Source organism: Harmonia axyridis, chromosome 7 (assembly GCF_914767665.1).
Source record: "Harmonia axyridis chromosome 7, icHarAxyr1.1, whole genome shotgun sequence".
NCBI classification, from domain to species: Eukaryota; Metazoa; Arthropoda; class Insecta; order Coleoptera; family Coccinellidae; genus Harmonia; species Harmonia axyridis.
This window is the reverse complement of record NC_059507.1, coordinates 4,714,148-4,734,032: the sequence shown is the minus strand read 5'-3', so window position 1 is coordinate 4,734,032 and position 19,885 is coordinate 4,714,148. Positions and strand designations below refer to the sequence as shown.

Sequence of the window (19,885 nt, the reverse complement as noted above, 5' to 3'; positions counted from 1 at the left end):
TTTTTTTTACAGTATTAGAACTTCACAGGTCCAAAACGTGAAATTAGGCGGTCACCAAACGTGTCTTTCAATAAATCGATTAGGGTACGAGCTGTGTGACATATTGCGCCGTCTTGTTGGAACCACAGCTCCTGGACATCATGGGTGTTCAATTCAGGAATGAAAAAGTTAGTAATCATGGCTCTATATCGATCACCATTGACTGTAACGTTCTGGTCATCATCGTTTTTGAAGAAGTACGGACCAATGATTCCACCAGCCCATAAAGCGCACCAAACAGTCAGTTTTTCTGGATGTAACGGTGTTTCGACATACACTTGAGGATAAGCTTCACTCCAAATGCGGCAGTTTTGTTTGTTGACGTAGCCATTCAACCAGAAGTGCGCTTCATCGCTAAACAAAATAAAATGGACGTAGTGTGCGATATGTATTCCGCACAGAACCATTATTTTCGAAATAAAATTGCACTATTTGCAAGCGTTATTCAGGCGTGAGTCTATTCATGATGAATTGCCAAACCAAACTGAGAATGAATAACTTGACAGCTGTTAAATCGGTCGTCATCTTGAGCAGTAATGCCAACTTAAAGTTATATACCTCGAAAAAAACACCCGTTATATGAAAATTGGTATGGATGTTCAGATTTGGTAGTAAGAAGTTTCGTGAAAATTTAAGCTCTCTGGAATGTATTCCGTTGATAATCTTAATATTCCACGTTCTTATTCACATAAGATTTTGATGAAATTTAAAAAAAAATATTATATTCGGGTTGTGACATTGAATATTCCATAGGAATTTGAGCTTTTTGATAATACCGTGCACAGCACATGCGTAAATAAAATCTTTTCGGAATATAACATTCTTACAAGACTGTAGAGGGTTTGAGGAACCAGAATTTTTTTTTTATTTTGTCTGCCGAATTCCTCACTATTAATTGTATAGAACAGAATATAATAGTTTTTCATCTAGAAGAAACTCCACTTCCGATAAAAATGCAATTTCAAAAGAATTATTAATCTCTATCCATCAAAATTAACCATTAAAAATGAAATCTCATTATTCAGTTCCACTCAAACCATGATATTTCACAGACATTTATATATCAAACAGTTTGAGTGTTTTTATAATCGAATCCGAGTATCATGATCCTTAGCGGGATTGTCCTTTCAATAATATGTATGTATTTACTTATATTACAAGATTTGCCCTATTGAAATTTGAAAACTGTTCAAGGTGTTATCTCTGTATCCACTTCCCATCTCTGGAACTATCAGGATCAATGTAAGAATAGTTGAACTTAATCAGTTTGTAATGAATTCATCCTCTGGAGTTTCAATTCCATATTTATTCTTGTTACTATGGTGGAATTCGAGCAGAATATTGAAAAAAAAGATCTGACGTGAAGTTAGGAGCTTTCGAGCGCTCGTTCACTATTGCGCCAATTGCACTCCCGAATTATGTAACCTAATAAATAATACATTCTATGAATAAAACACTGTGTTTTTTTCAGAAGGCCTATTATTTATTAGAATTGTCAAATTATGATAATTCGTTTTTATCCATTTCATTTAAATTATTTTTCACTGGAGTCAGTGTTCAGTATTTTTGCATTTTCAATTTGCCAAGGGCATATAGATTTTATTCTTGTTCTTTTTACTGTTGACTGCTTATTATTCACTATAATTTTCAAACAATGTTTTTGTTTGTTTCGCCATATCTTCCTCCATGTTATTTATATCACTATTGACAGTGTTTTTGCAGTTGTTTCGATTAAAAAACTGTCAAATCTCATGTATTTTCATTTCTATGTGTTTAAATATTTCGGTTACAAAATTTCCATTAACCAAATACCTCCTGAAAAATTTCCTGGATACGCTAGTGGATTTTTTCAGAGTTTTCATTCATTCTTTCGATAAAAATTTATGTTTATTATTTTCAGACTACTGGCCAGGCGATTTATGCTCTAAAATCACGAACCAATCCCCTATCGATCTTGTGGAAAGTACTATGACTATAATGTATTTAAAACCATTCGTTTTCACAAATTGGAATAAAGTATACGACGCTGAGTTACTCAATGATGGACATTCCAGTAAGTTGCTATTATTGAAAACTATAGTTATTCTTGAAATAATTACACTTATGGTGGGTTTCATAAAACTTTTTCCTACAACTGCTATAGAAAGTAGCGTATTCTTCACAGCTTACTCAATTTCAAAACTATGTATTGCTCATATATCGAGGTGATTCGCTTGATCAATTCATTTCTGTGCTCAATTTCAGTTCAATCTTGACACTTCCATAGATTGAATCAAATTTTAATGAAACCCATCCTAAAACCATAGTATAAGCATAGTATAAGGAAAGGATAGTAAGCCAGTGTAGTGCTTTTTTCGATTTTGTTGATGTTGAGCGCCATCTAGTTGCACTCACGTTAAGCCTCGAATTTTACTGTCAAAAAATTGGTCCGTAAAGTGGAGCCCTCTGAAAGAATTGGTGTTATTTTGAAGAACTAAAACATTTGAAATAGAGTGGTCAGAAGATTTCTATATTTTGATATTTTTTCTGCTCTACAATAAGAATTTACGCCAGTGGCGTGTATTTGTGATAAACAAGTACAATGCTACAAGTTATCATGAAATCACTAATCAGGTCCAGTCGTCATGAAATGATATCTCTAGGTTTTTTCAGGATTTATGAATGGAATAAACTCCATTTCGCGGGATATCGATATTGCAATTGAATGTATTTGAAGAATATTCGATTGACATTGATTTGTTATAGATTGAGTGAGAATAGGTAAAGTTTCTATCAACATTTATTTCCTAATGTCGTAAGTTCCAATGAAATTTCTCAAAAGCTATATTTAGCATTTGACAGTTGGTTTCGATCATTTTTTCCCAACCTTTTACGATTCTTAGAGTTATGTATTTTATTATTCGACTGTAATAATATTTTCTGACCGAAAAATCAGCCCATGTTTTTATGAATATTTGAAGAAAAGTTTACCTTAAACAACCAAATTATATTGAAATATCTCAATGATGTTGAAAATAAATAAAATCATGTTTTATTTTTATATTTACCTTATATTTAAAATTGAAATGAATATTTTCGGGTTGTAGTTTGTGGATTGAACATATCAATGGATTTTTCATATAGCTCAGGAGCTTGAAATATTAGAGGTTTCCTAGTAATACATCTTTTTTGGTAAAAATGAAGGAAAAAACTTGAAAATTGGAAAATTCAGTTTTAATATCAAATAAAAGAAATTTTATAAAGAAAAGTTCAAGAGTTGGTAGAGACAGATGGAATTTTAGTTCTTCTATACATACTAAGCAAATAGCCACTCTTAGTTCTTGGAAGGAAACAATATGATGTATTTTTTCGATACTCTCTATCATTTGAATTCAACCCGCACCAATTCTTTACAAAATAATTTTCTATGGGAATAAAGCTTTTCCGATATAAGACACTATACGATATTGATGAGGGTTATTGAGTCTCAGTGCTGCCCTGGTGATAATGAATTTGATGCTTTGAAAAGCACACAGTTTCAGTCAATAAAACCTTGTAATCATGAAGATACTGAGCGAATGCTCTTGCAACCATCAATAATCATTATGAATTAACTGGCAATTATTTCTTTGAAGTTGGCAAAAATAACAAATTAGGTACCGAGACCCATATATTTGATGGTTTCCTTGTCACTATATATAAAAACCGTGTAGCAACTTGCAACGGATAAAAAATGTGGGCTCAAAAATTCATTGACAGAAAGGCTTATTCAAGATCGACTCAAGAATCAAATCCCAATACAATACAGAGAATGGAAATCCCACAATAAGCATTCTATAGAAAAACTACCCCTCAATTGAGAGTGAGCAAAATAGGTACCAAATGGTATTTTATGATCCGGTCCTAGGGTCGTAATGCGTTCAATAATCGTTCTGACCTTGTAATGAAAGAAATTGGAGGTACACAAGAAAACGCTCAAAAGATAGAAGTGTCTAACGACAAGAGATGTAATAAACCATAACAGGCACTTTGAAAATTTGCCGCCTGGCATTTCCTTATCATTTTAAGATAAATATAGTTAGTATGTTGCAGGATATACTAAAATACATATTTAATGGATTCGGTCCTTACTTGGCGGAAATTCATTATAAATAAAATAAAACGAATTAATTTCCACTATATTATTTAATTTTTAGCAACAATTGTTTCGCCACACTGTGGCTCAATCAGGCTACATTTCTGAACTGATAAGAGTACAAAGGTTTTCGGAATCTTATATAGGAACAAAATTGACACAAAAATATTCGAAAGGGTATCATAAATTACAAAGTTATATTGGACAATTTACCGGCTGGGATTTTCAAACTATCGGAAGAAATTCAATAAAGGGGATGAGTTTACATCCGTTTGTTCGTTCAACAGAATATTTTGGGTATTATACCTGTTTATTTCTAGGGATTCTAAGAGTGTTAGTCTTAAGCTCTTGTTTTCTAAATGAAGGATTTCAAAGTTATTATTGAAGGTATGGTCCCATTCTTTTAAGTGATTCGCGTAGGTTGAAAACGAACTATCAGATGTATAACTCTTTTGGTGTTCCTTTATCCTTTTATTGAAAGATCTTCCTGTTTGTCCAATATAAACCATAGGGCAATCATTACAGGTTAACTTGTAGACACCGGATTTATTTTCTTTATCTGTTTTGTCTTTATTGTTTTTAATGAACATCTCTAAGTTGTTACTTGTTTTGAAGGATATTGTGTAATTGAATTTTGTCTTCAGGTATTTAGCAATCTTTTAAGAAATATTATTAATTTGATGGTATTGATACTTAATTTTTTTCGTTAACTTATGTTAATAATATTTCTGAAAAGATTGCTAAATACCTGAAGACAAAATTCAATTACACAATATCCTTCAAAACAAGTAACAACTTAGAGATGTTCATTAACAAGTTAACCTGTAATGATTGCCCTATGGTTTATATTGGACAAACAGGAAGATCTTTCAATAAAAGGATAAAGGAACACCAAAAGAGTTATACATCTGATAGTTCGTTTTCAACCTAGGCGAATCACTTAAAAGAATGGGACCATACCTTCAATAATAACTTTGAAATCCTTCATTCAGAAAACAAGAGCTTAAGACTAACACTCTTAGAATCCCTAGAAATAAACAGGTATAATACCCAAAATATTCTGTTGAACGAACAAACGGATGTAAACTCATCCCCTTTATTGAATTTCTTCCGATAGTTTGGAAATCCCAGGCGGTAAATTGTCCAATATAACTTTGTAATTTATGATACCCTTTCGAATATTTTTGTGTCAATTTTGTTCCTATATAAGATTCATTACAGGTATACAGATACAAAAAGAATGATAGAGCGGATTTTGAGAACATTTAATCCTCCAAGAATACACTTCGTCCTCAATTCTATGAATGATTCAAAACACTTTGTTTTTCTGATTCAGTTTAGTTAGAGGAGGATGTGTGTACATTTCAAGACCCCAGGTTTAAAAGAATAGAAAGATTCGTCGGTTCTCAATTCAGAATAAAAAAAATTTTGACCACTGAAATAGAGAAATGTCTAAAAATCACAATGCATAGGGATCAGAAAAGCAAGGTTTCAAATGAAAAAACTTTACCAACGATTTAAAAGACGGCATTACATTTCGAATGTGGAATCTTATATTATTATTTTTAGAACTCTTTATTGCTAAATTCATATGTTTGAATCTTATATCCAATTTTTATATTTTTTTCATTGATAATATCCCAATTCTATTCATATTTCTTCGGATGAAACCACTTTCTACTATTATATGAATAATTTTAATTCAATTGTATCTATCAATTTGTTGTAATTATTCCTGAATAGAGAGTTAAGTGATCATTCAAACTTTTATCGTAATGCAAAACGCAATTATTCGAATAAATATTCAATGAATATTCGAATATTCAAATGTAGTGGTAACTTAATAATAACATAAAAATTGTTGGCAATGTTATGCGACCCCTTTTCAACCACGCCACTGAATGAATTTTCGTATTATTTCTGCGCCATCTATAGCTCATGATTCAGCGCCATCTATTATCGAGTTACTTCTCCACTTTGGGTAGTCAATAGTGTTCGATATATGCAACCCGTAAAACATTGGTTCCAACTACAGAAGCGACTCCAAGTGACCAGCTCCTTGCCGTCAAACGGCGGTTGGCTTACTATCCTTTCCTTATACTATGGTATAAGGAAAGGATAGTAAGCCAGTGTAGTGCTTTTTTCGATTTTGTTGATGTTGAGCGCCATCTAGTTGTACTCACGTTTTACTCGAATTTTACTGTCAAAAATTGGTCCGTAAAGTGGAGCCCTCTGAAAAAATCGGTGTTATTTTGAAGAACAAAAATATTCGAAATAGAGTGGTCAGAAGATTTCTATATTTTGATATTTTTTTCTGCTCTGTAATAAGCATTTACGCCAGTGGCGTGTATTTGTGATAACTTAATATCAACATAAAAATTGTTGGCAATGTCATGCGACCCCTTTTCAACCACGCCACTGAATGAATTATCATATTATTTCTGCGCCATCTATAGCTCATGATTCAGCGCTATCTATTATCGAGTTACTTCTCCAAATCCAAATCCAACTACAGTAGCGACCCCTGGTGACTATTTCCTTGCCGTCAAACGGCGCTTGGCTTACTATCCTTTCCTTATACTATGCTAAAACTGTATTTCACTGAATATGAATTTTTTCGAATTCACAGAAGATAGATTATACAGTCGAATTTTATATTGTCGACTTTGACCTTGAATTTTAGTTGATGTGTACCTACGTTACGATGGTCCAATAACTGTTGAAGCTGGAGGACTTCCAGGATTGTACAAACTGCACCAGATCCACTTCCATTGGCCCTCTGAACATACCATAAATGGAAGGAGGTAAGAAAACATTGTTTACAAAATGTCAGATAGAATTGTTAAGACAAACATTGGAGCTAGTTTGCCGCTATTTCAAAGTGTAGGAAATGTATCATTTCATTAATTGTGTAATATTTTATTGTTTTTCTCGATTGTATCTCAAAAGTTATTTTTTTGTTGAAGGAAAGCCTTGGAACAACATTTTGTCACTTATCAACATCAGTATGAATCTATTGATGATGCTAAAAAGCACTATAATGGAATAGCTGTTATAGGAGTTCTGTATAAAGTAAATATGACCCATTCTTAATCATTGTTATTCTTGTAACTTCAAAGTCTGACACAAACTACATTTGGAGGCATAAAAGACCATATCAGAGGAAAAATGATCTCCTACCATGAAACATCCAATTGTGAAAACGATCTGTGTGTCATCTAGAGATAACATATCCCAGATATTCCCAGAGATGACATATCCCAGATATTCCCAGATATGTCATCCACAGATGACATATCCCAGATATTCCCAGATATGTCATCCAGAATTGACATATGTCCCTGGAGACCACGGATAACTTCGAGTAAATATTAATTCATTTCAGTTATCTGCACAAGCGAATGAAAATTTGCTACCGATTGTGAATAATATTGGAAAGGTTAAAAACTTTGAAAACAGTACCATGATAACGATCAATCCTTCAAAACTGCTGCCACGAAATTTAAGAAAATTCTATAGATATTCTGGTTCCCTTACAACACCAGATTGCAATGAGGGAGTGGTGTGGACAATTTTTAGTGACGTAGATTCTATTTCACCACAACAAGTGAGAATTTTTCATTATTTTTCAAGATTATTATGCAAATAGATAGCACCTTCTATCGGTAAAATATGCTTACCGTTCTTGCTACTCAATATGCTATTGCCAGAGCGTTTTGCATCGTACACCTCCTCTACACCAGAAAGGATGGTATGATCCAATGTGACCAATAACGAACAAGATAAACTTAGTTGAGAAAAAAAGAACTACAGAAATACGATAATACTTTTCTCCTACCTAATATACCCAAAATTATGTATTAAAATTGAACTTGGATTTCTTGATTTCCAGGTGAACAGTTTTAAGTCTATAAGGGATGATGAAGGCCATATACTGGCTCGAAATTTCAGATTTGTAAAACCTCGAGGTGGAAGAACTGTCTATGTAGTATACACTTGAGATTGGCATATTGGCAAACCACCTAAAATCATCGTATAATAATGTTTCGACTGAGAAATATTCATTCATAAGAATCATACTAATTAAGAGTTCCCAATCACAAAATTTATAATGGTTTTTCATTTTAAAATGTTACATAGAATTGTCTGACTTCTTCTTTTTCTAATCCTGATACATCTGCTAAATTACACAAATACGAAAGTAGATACTCTTCAATTCATTAGCCCAAAGTGGTGATGGGACACAGTAACAAAGCCTACACAAAGAGCAACCGATTTTCTTTGCTGGTACAAGATCTAAGTTTCTGAGTGGTCTCACAGAAGCCTAGGAGAGCCAGGATAGAAAAATTGGCGAAGGAAATATATTGCTTGGTTGTAGCTTTGTTTCCAGAGAATTTGGTTGTAAAATAACTTTTGGAAGATTTATGCGAAATATAAGGAAGATAATTTAAAATATGTATGAGAACCTTATTCTACCGAAATTCAAATCTTCTTCCAGAAAATATTATTTGTTTTTAAATGTAGGTATGTGAATGAATGTAATGTTTATTTTTTCTTTGGTTTCGAAATGACAGAATTGTCAAAATTGAGAAGAAGCTCATTCAATCAAAATTTGATGTATAATTTTTTTTTGTAACAGCAGTTTTTTTACGACAATAACCTTAAGAAACCAATACTTAACTGGGTGAATAACACTGATTTTCAGAAATTTACTAGATGGAACAGTATCCTTTTATTCATTATTTTGAGTATCGCTAGAATAATGTGAATTACGGAATTGGAATCTGAACTTTTCAAGGTATGCTTGCAAACTTCATCTAAGAACATTTCAAATCGTTCACATTATAATATTTGAACGCATTTTTCAGAGCGTTTTCTAAATTTCATTTTAATATTTTCAAAAGAACATCATGGATATACTAAAACTTCTTGAAAAAAAAATTTCTATTTTAGTTGTAAATCTGACGTATGTACAAGGTGCCGAAGTAATTTTTTTTAATTTCGGAAGTTCCGTTTCATTAATTTTATATATCTTATCTTGGGGAAGACTATGAATTGCAAATGTTTGAGAAACCTTGAAATTTAATGAGTTAACGAAGAGAATAACAATATTAAAAATAGATGTGAGATTAGTATATATTCTATTCTACCTTTCAAAATTAATCTTCATCAAAAAACAATTTCAACAATATCAAAAATAATAAATTTGTATATTGTAAACAGAAGTAAACTAAACAAATTAGTAGTTAAAAGGTATTTAATGTAACGATAAGAAGCCACTAAGTATTCACTGTCTTATTATCTCATCTTTCAGTTATGGAAATAAATTAACGAAATAATTTTTGACCAAAATTTTTTCACTAGAAACATCGTCACTGAAAAATGGGTATAATTAACAACGAGCGAACATTTTGATGCTTGATATACTTGCAATTCCTTACATTGTTTCATATTGTACAAATTCTTGAAGCTAACAATAAAATTGGATTTTATATGATTATAACCAGTCTTCGAAGATAATGAGTAATAAATTGATTGTTTCTTTGATAGGTGAGCTGCACTTTGATTTCGTGTTCTATTTCTTAACTCACAATGATTTTCAGCAATTATTTTTGCACCTATGTCCCATGGTTGGAATTATAAGGAACAAGGTGAGTGTTTTTAAGAAATATTTCTGATTTTTCAGTTGTTTCATAGAATTTGAATTATTTCTCTAGATTATTTCAAAAAAGAGCAAAATTCTTACAGAATATGGATGTCGTTGATATAATCTAAATAATATTTGAAAGAAATATAATCTCACAGGGTTTATGCACTTTATCGACTATTCAACTCAAAATCTGTTTTCATTATACAGTAAATTCGGTTACCTATTACATAACGAATATTTTCGCAGAATATTCGAATTTAATGACCAGGAATGAACACGATTCTCCGCAAAACCCCTCCAAAAAAAAATCTAAAGGCGATAAATCATAAGATCTTGGTGGCCAATTCGCACACAGTGACCTTTTGCGGATGTAATGGTTTTTCAGCAGCTACATGAGATTTCCACTAACATTTCGCTTGTTTACATAGTCATCGAGTGAAAAATATGCTTCGTCGCTGAAAAAAATTCAATGCGAAAAATCATCATCCAAATTTTGTTGTTCAAGCATCCATTGACAGATGTTCTAATCCTTCAATGGTCAGCTGGCTTTAGTTCTTGTAAAAACTGAGCCTTATACGGATAAGTGCAAAATACGCCATCACGTGCCGTGAGAGAGGCCCAAATGTTGTGCGCGCCGCGTAATGGATCAATTTGGATCTTCTTTAACACTTTCACTTACTGTAGCAATATTTTTGGTTGCATTTCAATGATGTATGAGCCTCAAAACATAACTAACAAATCCAGTCCCTTCGAATTTTTTCACTATCTTACCAATTGTATACTAAGATGGACGATTATGTCGGCACGAAACATACTCAATACAAAATTATCACTTTTGTAGTAAGTTTTCACAATTTTCACAAGTTCTGCAACGATCCATAATGTTAAATAACAAACCTTCAACTGAACATATGACGTTTCGGATGACAGTTGACATTATGACATTATGTCATTGAAAAAGGGCTGCAAAATTCGGACCACCACATGGATAATGCTATACATAATGCTATAGATTCATGTTTTTCACCATTCGAACTTACTGTGGAAAAAAATTAATTTCTCAGTTCGATTGATTGGCCAATTGAATTTCATATTGTTACATTTTAAAAGTTATTGTTTCCCATCAAACTGTTCAATGATTGCGTGAAATGCTTTTTAGTTCGAAATCGATCGGATAATTATTCATTATTACATGTATACACATTAATGTTTGACTTGTGTCTTTGGAAAAATAAATTTTAAAAATGAAGTGGAACGGTTTTATAGAATTTATCCCTCTATATGAAGAAAGCTTACTAGTTTCCGGTTGAACCGATATATGATGATTTATACAGGGTGGCCACTTTTTCAATGGGATTGTATTGGTAACTTTTTAACCATAAGAGTTAGGAGGTCGGTCAAATGGAGAAAAAGTTGTATGCATGGAAGCATTATCAAGCAGTTCAAACAAATCGAGATTATCAGGGCCGGTTTTCGAGATATCATAAGAAAAGTAAATGATGTCATTTTGATTTTTCTTTTTTTCCCACTTCATTTCAAATATTATAAAAAAATGTTACAGGAATTTTTTATTCGACAGTAAATTATTTTCAATTTAACGTAATCAGATTTCGTATCCAACGTTTCGTACTCTCTGGGCCACCCTCAACCTCATTTTTTTCAATACGGACCTGCATATTTTATGACATTTTTCGAAATAACTTTTAACGCTGAATTCAAGATTTTGAACCTCATCCAAAATTAATGATGTGTATGTAAGAAAAAACAAGTATTTTAACGATATCAATGTTCTGACCCAAATTCAATCGAACCCAGAAAAAAAATCGAGAACTGAGGCCAGTCAATGGAATTTTTCAAAAACTGCTCTTAATAAAATAGTCAAGAGACGCGAATACAATGATTTTGAATTTGAATACCAAGCCTTGCAAAAATTATATCGTAATGCTCTCAAAATAAATTTCGATTCTGTAATTTGTTTCACCGGAACAAATAACAAATACAACAATAGTGATACCTCGCGAGAAAATTGAGAATGGTTTGGAAGGTATTCAAGGATACCAAACAAGCAAATGTATAAGAAGTATCGGTTCCAGAACCGTAAAGTGCATTTTACAAAATGGTGGACATTTCCAACACTTACTTCATTAATTTTCATTTACTTTCGAATAATCATCTGATTTTTCTTTCATTAAATGATACTTTCGTTTAATTATTATGAATTGAAATATTTAAATGATTATCATAAAAGAAGAACCAAGAAACCAGTAAACTGGTTTCTTGCTTTGATTCTAATATGTTCCATTTAGTTCAAGATGGGTAAGTTGATTTTCTTATCGAAATTTATTGCATATTGCATGTTGTTAATTAAACTAAATGAAGGTAATACAGATCCGACCCGAAGAAAATTGGATAAGGGTCAAAATCACCTGAAAATCTACTTTGAATGCCATTGTATGATATATCGTTGAATTCCGCGTTAAAAGTTATTTCGAAAAATGTCATAAAATATGCAGGTCCGTATTGAAAAAAATGAGGTTGAGGGTAGCCCAGAGAGTACGAAACGTTGGATACGAAATCTGATTACGTCAAACTGAGGATAATTTACTGTCAAATAAAATATTCCTGTAACATTTTTCGATGATATTTGAAATGAAGTGGGAAAAAAAGAAAAATCAAAATGACATAATTTACTTTTCTTATGATATATCGAAAACCGGCCCTGATAATCTCGATTTGTTTGAACTGCTTGATAATGCTTCTATGCATGCAACTTTTTGTCCATTTGACCGACCTTCTAACTCTTATGGTTTAAAAGTTACCAATACAATCCCATTGAAAAAGTGGCCACCCTGTATAAAGGTTTTCCAATATTATATCTCATTTTATTAATATTAAAAAAACGAGTATATTTTAGGAGAAGAAGAAGGTATGCCATAAACGATGGAAAACGATATCAACCAAATGGATGCCACGGCTACGGTTGCAGCACCATAACCTTTTCATGACTTTTCCATGAACAATTCCCACATTTGCGGTTGTATGTCCCCGATAACTTCACGAATTCCAATTTTAAAGTCTTGAATCGATTTTAGAGAATTGTCATGGACCTCATCTTTTACGTGCCTCCAAGAGAAAAGTCTAAAGGTGTTAAATCACAAAATCTCGGTGGCCGATTGTGATCACCTCTTCGAAAAATAGCAAGTCCAGGAAACTATTCTTGCGAAATTGCGATTGTTTCATTGATTATGTGGCACGTAGTGCCGTCTTGTTGTTTAAAGACTTCAGACCTAAATTTTTAAATAAACCGGAATCAGTTTTCTGGTTGAAGTAGACCATAATTAGTGAAAAATTGAAACACCTGATGAATATAAGAAGTAGAACAGTTAGACGCTACTTAATTTTGAACGTTTCATCAATTTCAAACTATTGTTCTACATGCAAAATCGAATTATTAGCTTTTTTGAGCTTTTGTCTCAGAACCGGTCGTCCATCATTACGTCACAATATCTGTAATGTTGAACCAGGATTGGTCTCAAGCAATGACGTCACTGATAACGAATCCGTCCTCAAATTCGATTCTGTCCGTCCGTATGTACGATAACTTTCTAACGGAAGAATCTAAGAACTTTAAACTTTCAGGGTACATTCCACATAATTTATATATGTATTTATTTTCAGATAAATGGCCAGAAGCATGCCAGGGAGCAATTGCACAATCTCCTATCGACCTAGACGAAAGCCATATGGTTAAGCTTGCGATGAATCCATTCATGTTAAGAAATTGGGACGAAGAATACAACGCCACAATGACAAATAACGGCCACACAAGTAAATTACCAAAAAAAAAAAAATTGAGAGCACTTTCTCTGAATGATCAGGGATTAGTTTGAATCTAACAATATTGGGCTTGATGTACATGTTGTCTTTCAAAAGTTACTGCATTGACTTCCTGAAGGACAAAACGAAAATTGATGAAGGTTATCAACAAATATTACTGAATCGTTGAAAACTTTTTTGAAACCGCAGACATTTGGAAAAATCATAGCGCCTTTTCTCGAGAGCAAGCTCAAAAAAGTCACCCTACTTTAATCTATCTTGTGAAAAAACAGATACTAAACTGCCAACGCTATCCTAACATCACTGGCCATTTTTTTTTATGCAAAAGATTTTTTCATTATTCATCTCGTGACATCTGTTCTAAATATTGCGAAAATCGTGCAGATCAACGCTGAGGCAATTCGAGAGACTTAAGTACTCTACGCCAGAGACCTCTACGTTATACACCTGGAACAACTCAGATCAGTTTAAATCTTGTATAGAGAGAATTACAAGCAAAATGCATCAAGCGAAGCGCCACCTTTCGGGGAAACCATAACACTCGAGGTGAAAGCTATTGCTACGGCGATCTTTTGTCTTACTAGTTTGTTATTTGATGCTTAGTTATCAATGAGTACCAGTACATTATGCTCTTGGGTATTATGCGAAAAAAAAAACCTTTTTTATCTATTTAATAATATTCATTAACAAAATTATACCTACTAAGTAGGTAGTCTATCAACACTTTTCATTCATATAATATGAAATTGGTAATTCTGGATCCCTTGAATGTTAGATTGTCTTGAGCAGATGGATTCATGTTTCATTGTCTGGTTATCTGTAAAGAAAAGCCAGACTCAAAAGATACGGCTACAAGTTTCGTTCTACTGTCTTTCTTGTTTTTTTGGGAATTTTTCGAGAATCTTGCATTTTTCTTCCATTTCTTCAATTATTGGCAGTTCTTACCTAGCATCGATGATGCGTCTCATAAAAAGTGAATATTCTTCAAGATCAGCATCTGATCATTCGGAAATTTACAAATATACAAATCTGAAGAAACTGCTCTGTAGCAAAACCCTTGCTATTTACCTAATAAACAATGGATAGAGGATAACCATAATTTAGCCAATATTCATTATGAAAACCCTTCCTTCTACTTATTGTTCTAGTTCTTGTCGAGTTAGCCAGCAGGCAGCCTTTAGCAATAACTGGAGGAGGCTTACCTGGGCAATACAAGCTAGTCCAGTTTCACTTTCATTGGGGAGCTGAACACACCGTAGAAGGAAAACGGTAAATGAGTTCTCTGCACTTTCAATATTAAAACGTCATTATATTTTATTGTTTCTTTGAAGGAAAGCTTTAGAATCGCACTTCGTAGCTCACAACACCAGATACAGATCTGCTGTTGAAGCACAGAAGTATCGAAATGGACTTGCAGTGATAGCTGTTTTATATGATGTAAGACAATTCATAAAATCGTATCTCAAAGTAATAAACATAGATAGAGGGAACATATTTCATTTTCAGTAAGCAAATTTTGTCCCCAACATGAACTATCAAATTTGACATGAAGCGCGCGGAAATGAAAACATATCAGTGATACGATATTTCACTTAATTCGCGTGTTTCTCCACAAAGAAAGCACTTCTTATGTCCCATAGTGATTCAATGTTTCATATCAACTCAAAATATATTGAAATAAATACCTAAATATATCAGAAATTCAGCAAACAAACTCCAAGCGCGCCAAACGACGTGAAACAACCGATGACACTAGGAGAGCAAAAGTTGCCAAACCTTGGATTTCAGTAGGTATATACAGAAAATAATAAATATTCTGCTTATTATATATTCGACAGTTAGGAAAAATATCGGATTACAAATATTCAAATTAGCATATTTAATCAGGAATCACTCAAATAAATATATTTCATTCAATATAATATACATTCATAACGATATAGTAAAATTGTGGATTTGAAAATAAATCACAATTCGACAACGTAATCTAACCATATTGGGGACATGTAAAAATTGGGTATACTCTCTCTATCTATGTTTATTACTCTATGAATCGTATAAAATATAGGCAATGATAGAGTGGATATCTCCAATATCATATAAGGAAAGAGAAGTATAAGTAGGCGTGTTCGAAATGATTTGGTCTAAATTATCTGAATTAGAATCGAAGATCACATGTGTTTAGAATTTCCAGAATAAAGAATCAAGATCAAATCATACATCAGATTCCTACTGCTGTAATCAAATAATCCCAAAGTTAATAATGACAATACCCTTTTTTTGGCATCCCCTGTATCCTGTATGAAAAAACTGTTCATTGAAATTCAGATATTCAAGTACCCATAATTTTCAGGAAGCTGACAGACAAAACGATGAGTTCAACCCCATAGTTGAAAATTTGCAGAAGATCAGAAAAACCAAGCAAAAGACTGTCATTAAAATTAACCCATTAAAACTACTGCCTAAAGAGCTCACAACATTCTATAGATATTTTGGATCTTTGACAACTCCTGACTGTAATGATGTTGTGGTGTGGACAGTATTGAGTAATGTGGTACCCATTTCTCGCGATCAGGTGAGAGAAATTTTTTTCTAAATGGAAATATGTATTGAGATTTTGCATTTTCCTAATTCGACTGAAAATCTTCTTTAATCAGAAGTAATTCCAGTAAAGTTTTAGCTGCACTCACAATCTAATCTACAGAGTCTTCACAAGCGTTTGACATACGTTTCGACAACAATGTGTTATCTTCAGAAAAAGAAAGTTTCAGTAACGTTTAGTTCCATTCTTTGTAGAACATTTAGCGTTAAAAATTGGATGACAGATTCCTACCAAACAATATAACAAATATCAAAATATTCTGAATTTTTTCTCATGTGAATAAGTATATTTGAAAAAATTTTTTCAAATTTTGTAGCAATCGACGTTACCCACTTTATAAAATGCGTATTTGATGAATATGATTTCCATATCGCTCATGAATACTTCTTTCAATTCTAGGTCAAAAAATTTGCAACGATTGAGGACCATGAAGGAAAAAAATTGTTCCGGAATTATAGGTTTGTACAACCACTCAACGGAAGAACTGTTTTTGAAATACATACTGACGAATGTCCTTGCTAACAGAAAAATAAACATATAAGTATCAATATATTTTTTTTTTTAGTTTTTTCATTGATATTTAATGCAATTCTAACAGAAAGTTGTTCAGAATTCAATATTCAATCGTATCAAAGCAGAAAAAACGACAAAGTTATTTTTATTTTCTGTATAACCGGATGTACTCATGTTAAAAAATATTTTAGCTTAGAAAATATTAACGAATAATATCATAATCCCAATTTTCAGATTTCAAATAGGTCAAGTTCTTCAAGTGTAATAGGCACAGGAACTTGGGACATATTGTATAGCTGTTTTAAATTTTAGTGTTTATCAGCTATTCTCATAATTCTTGCCTTAAATCAATAAAAAAACATAAATTTTTTGACCGTTCAAATGACCCTAATCAATAAATATTTATCTTTGGAAATCCAATCCCGAAAGAATTTTTGCGTAAATATTCTGAAAGAAACCTAAGAAATTCAAGATTCAATTACATGACAGCTTTTTGAATACATTTTTGGAATGCCTAACGATAAAAGTCAGGACAAACCACTGAAGTGTCAAATCATTCAAAAAGATTCCTTTTATAGATTCAACTTAAGAAAATGGCAGATATCAGGAAATAATTTAGCCATTATATCATTATTTTACATTTGAGCAAAATCTCAAAATAATTTATTCATCAAATTCATAGGTATATGGTATAATGTACGAGAATTTAATGATCCTTGGTCGGTACTTATGGTAACATCGGTAATATCACGTAAATAGAGACAATCAATTTACATAATTAGATGTCATTATAGTGCATCGCATAGCAACAACCAATCGCAACAAAGGAGGAAGAGTTACATATTGAGAAAATCAATAAGGTAGGTACTCCGAATATCGATTTCTGAAGTGCAACATGTCCATTGAGTCCTAACACCAAATTTACCTATATTTGTTTACAGCACCGAATAAGTCCAACCAATGAGTTAGTTTATTACATATTTTGATAACTACTACTATTTCAAGTTCCATGCAAAATTCCATGTTGATCGCATCATTAAAACCATGGAAAATTTAGGTGCAATATCAAAAAAACCTAACACTTCATCGACAACACTTCGGACCAATTGAAACCTTTAGTATATAGGTATATAGTAATAATGAGATACAGGGCGTTGAAGTCCAAAAAAACGGTATTTAACTATTTATTAAATAACTTTGAACCGATTTGATTTAAATTTGATACAGGTATTGGAAAAAATAAGGTTTAAATTGTTTATTTTTTACTTTTGGTTTTTATTTCATTAGGCCGATTGAAAAGTCCCCGGGTTGATGCACAGATGGCGGTCACCGACGAAAAAATCAAAAGTGTTCCCAAAGTAATCTTGAATGACCGTAAAGTGAAGTTGATCGAGATAGCAGACATTGTGAAGATATCATCTGAACGTGTTCATCATATCATTCACGAATATTTGTATATGAGAATGCTGTGTGCAAAATGGGTGCCGCGCGAGCTCACAATCCATCAAAAGCAACAACGTGTTAATAATTCTGAGCAGTGTTTCAAGCTGTTCAAGTGCAATTAACCTGAATTTTTGCGTCGATATGTGACAATGGATGAAACATGGCTCCATCATTTCACTCCGGAGTCCAATCGACAGTCAGCTGAGTGGACTGCACACGATGAACCGAATACAAAGCGAGGAAAAACACAACAGTCAGCTGGCAAGGTTATGGCATCAGTATTCTAGGATGCTCAAGGTATATTATTCATTGATTACCTCCAAAAGGGCCAGACCATCACCAGCGATTATTATATAGCGTTATTGGATCGTTTAAAAAATGAAATCGTTAAAAAACGGCCCCATTTGAAAAAAAAAAAGGTCCTGCTTCATCAAGACAATGTGCCGTGTCACAAATCAATGAAAACAATGGCAAAATTGGGATTCGAATTGCTTCTGCATCCACCGTATTCGCCAGATCTGGCCCCCATCGACTTTTTCTTGTTCTCAGACCTCGAAAGAATGCTCGCTGGAAAGGAATTTAGCGCCAATGAAGAAGTAATCGCCGAAACTGAGGCCTATTTTGAAGTGAAAGACAAATCGTACTAGAAAAATGGTATCGAGAAGTTGGAAGATCGCTATAATCGCTGTATCGCCCTCGAAGGCAACTATGTTGAATAATAAAATCGAATTGTGCCAAAAAAATGTGTTTTACTATGGTAGACCGGGGACTTTTCAATTGGCCTGTTTTATCGATAAAAACAGGCACATAAAAAGCATTCAAACCAACTCAAAAAATATAAAAATCACGGCATCAACAATCAGCAAACGAAATGTGCCAAATACCAACAGTTTTTCCTGTGAGAAACATAAACAAATTTAAGTCCTCTGACCATCTGTTCAAATCAGTGATTTATGCATCTGTCAGAGAAAACATTAATATCCATTTCGTGGAATATAAAACTTTAAGGGTTACAAAAAAAAAGCAACCCCTCTTTTTAGCTATCACGTTCTTGTCATAACAAAAATCTCTCGAAAATTAAAATAACCAATGCGATTCAGCCGATGCGCCTGCGCCCGACTAAATCCTTTTGAATAGTTTGGCTTTTCTTGCCGCGGTTTCACTCAACGTAGTGAACCCAGAGCTGATCGGTTGAACGTGTGAGCTCTGCTTAATTCCGGCGCGACATTTTGCGTAATATGTGGCGAAAAATTGTGCTTGTTTTTGTGAACTACCACTTTATATCTTAAAGCGAAGGATTACTCGTTATCTATGGGGATTCACCGGTCTTTAAAGGTAAAGTCATTGAGATACTTAAAGTTCTGTGTTTTTAAGTTTTACTTAAAGTATTCACTGTGAAAATATAGGGGATGTTCATCTTTATCAAACTTTCGGATATTCAAATACAAAAACTGCAATGTTATTCAATACTTCCCTTTTTTCTAGATTATATATTATATTTATTTTAATCTGTTTGCTCACACAAAATAAGTTTTGACTGAGAACGACAAGCAGTGTTATTAAAGTGATGTTAATAGCAAAGTACTATCATTAAAAGTAAAATATTCGTTTATAATTACAGGAGAGTCTTTTTTTGTTGAAGTAAACTTGAACCTTCAAAAAGAATTTTGTAACCTGGCAATTTAAT

At 32.8% G+C, this 19,885-nt stretch overlaps 3 protein-coding genes across 5 annotated transcripts in view; all 3 read left to right on the top strand.

Moving 5' to 3' along the window:
* The first annotated feature begins 656 nt into the window (after positions 1-656).
* Positions 657-9,655, top strand: LOC123684613 (carbonic anhydrase 14-like). The gene is made up of 7 exons (XM_045623933.1): positions 657-1,176; positions 1,234-1,281; positions 1,940-2,092; positions 6,837-6,957; positions 7,120-7,225; positions 7,539-7,760; positions 9,518-9,655. Exons 1-7 carry the CDS (start codon positions 1,143-1,145, stop codon positions 9,530-9,532), a joined length of 699 nt encoding a protein of 232 aa, XP_045479889.1. The 5' UTR covers positions 657-1,142; the 3' UTR covers positions 9,533-9,655.
* Positions 8,732-16,766, top strand: LOC123684611 (putative carbonic anhydrase 5). Of its 3 annotated transcripts, none has more exons than XM_045623931.1 (8): positions 8,732-8,877; positions 9,624-9,703; positions 9,757-9,804; positions 13,482-13,631; positions 14,789-14,909; positions 14,972-15,077; positions 15,994-16,215; positions 16,642-16,766. In XM_045623931.1, exons 2-8 carry the CDS (start codon positions 9,673-9,675, stop codon positions 16,762-16,764), a joined length of 801 nt encoding a protein of 266 aa, XP_045479887.1. In that variant the 5' UTR covers positions 8,732-8,877; positions 9,624-9,672; the 3' UTR covers positions 16,765-16,766. The 3 variants fall into 3 exon arrangements, with proteins under 3 accessions (XP_045479887.1, XP_045479888.1, XP_045479886.1); XM_045623930.1 differs by having other exon boundaries at positions 8,832-8,877; positions 9,605-9,703; XM_045623932.1 differs by lacking the exon at positions 9,624-9,703 and having other exon boundaries at positions 8,756-8,877.
* Positions 16,767-19,349: 2,583 nt separating this feature from the next.
* Positions 19,350-19,885, top strand: part of LOC123684413 (tumor necrosis factor receptor superfamily member wengen) — a 51,850-nt gene continuing 51,314 nt past the window's right edge. Inside the window, exon 1 of the mRNA XM_045623664.1 lies at positions 19,350-19,533. Within this exon, the coding sequence (XP_045479620.1) occupies positions 19,510-19,533 (24 nt within the window). The 5' untranslated portion in view covers positions 19,350-19,509. The remainder of the gene's footprint in view (positions 19,534-19,885) is intronic.

Excerpts from the sequence above, each read along its gene's own strand:
- LOC123684611 (XM_045623931.1), top strand. The coding sequence starts at position 9,673 with ATGAGTAATAAATTGATTGTTTCTTTGATAG. Across the intron at positions 9,704-9,756 it reads ATTGATTGTTTCTTTGATAG|CAATTATTTTTGCACCTATG; the intron begins GTGAGCTGCACT and ends AATGATTTTCAG. Across the intron at positions 15,078-15,993 it reads TGATAGCTGTTTTATATGAT|GAAGCTGACAGACAAAACGA; the intron begins GTAAGACAATTC and ends CATAATTTTCAG.
- LOC123684613 (XM_045623933.1), top strand. The coding sequence starts at position 1,143 with ATGATCCTTAGCGGGATTGTCCTTTCAATAATAT. Across the intron at positions 1,177-1,233 it reads GATTGTCCTTTCAATAATAT|GTGTTATCTCTGTATCCACT; the intron begins GTATGTATTTAC and ends AAACTGTTCAAG. Across the intron at positions 2,093-6,836 it reads ACTCAATGATGGACATTCCA|TTGATGTGTACCTACGTTAC; the intron begins GTAAGTTGCTAT and ends CTTGAATTTTAG.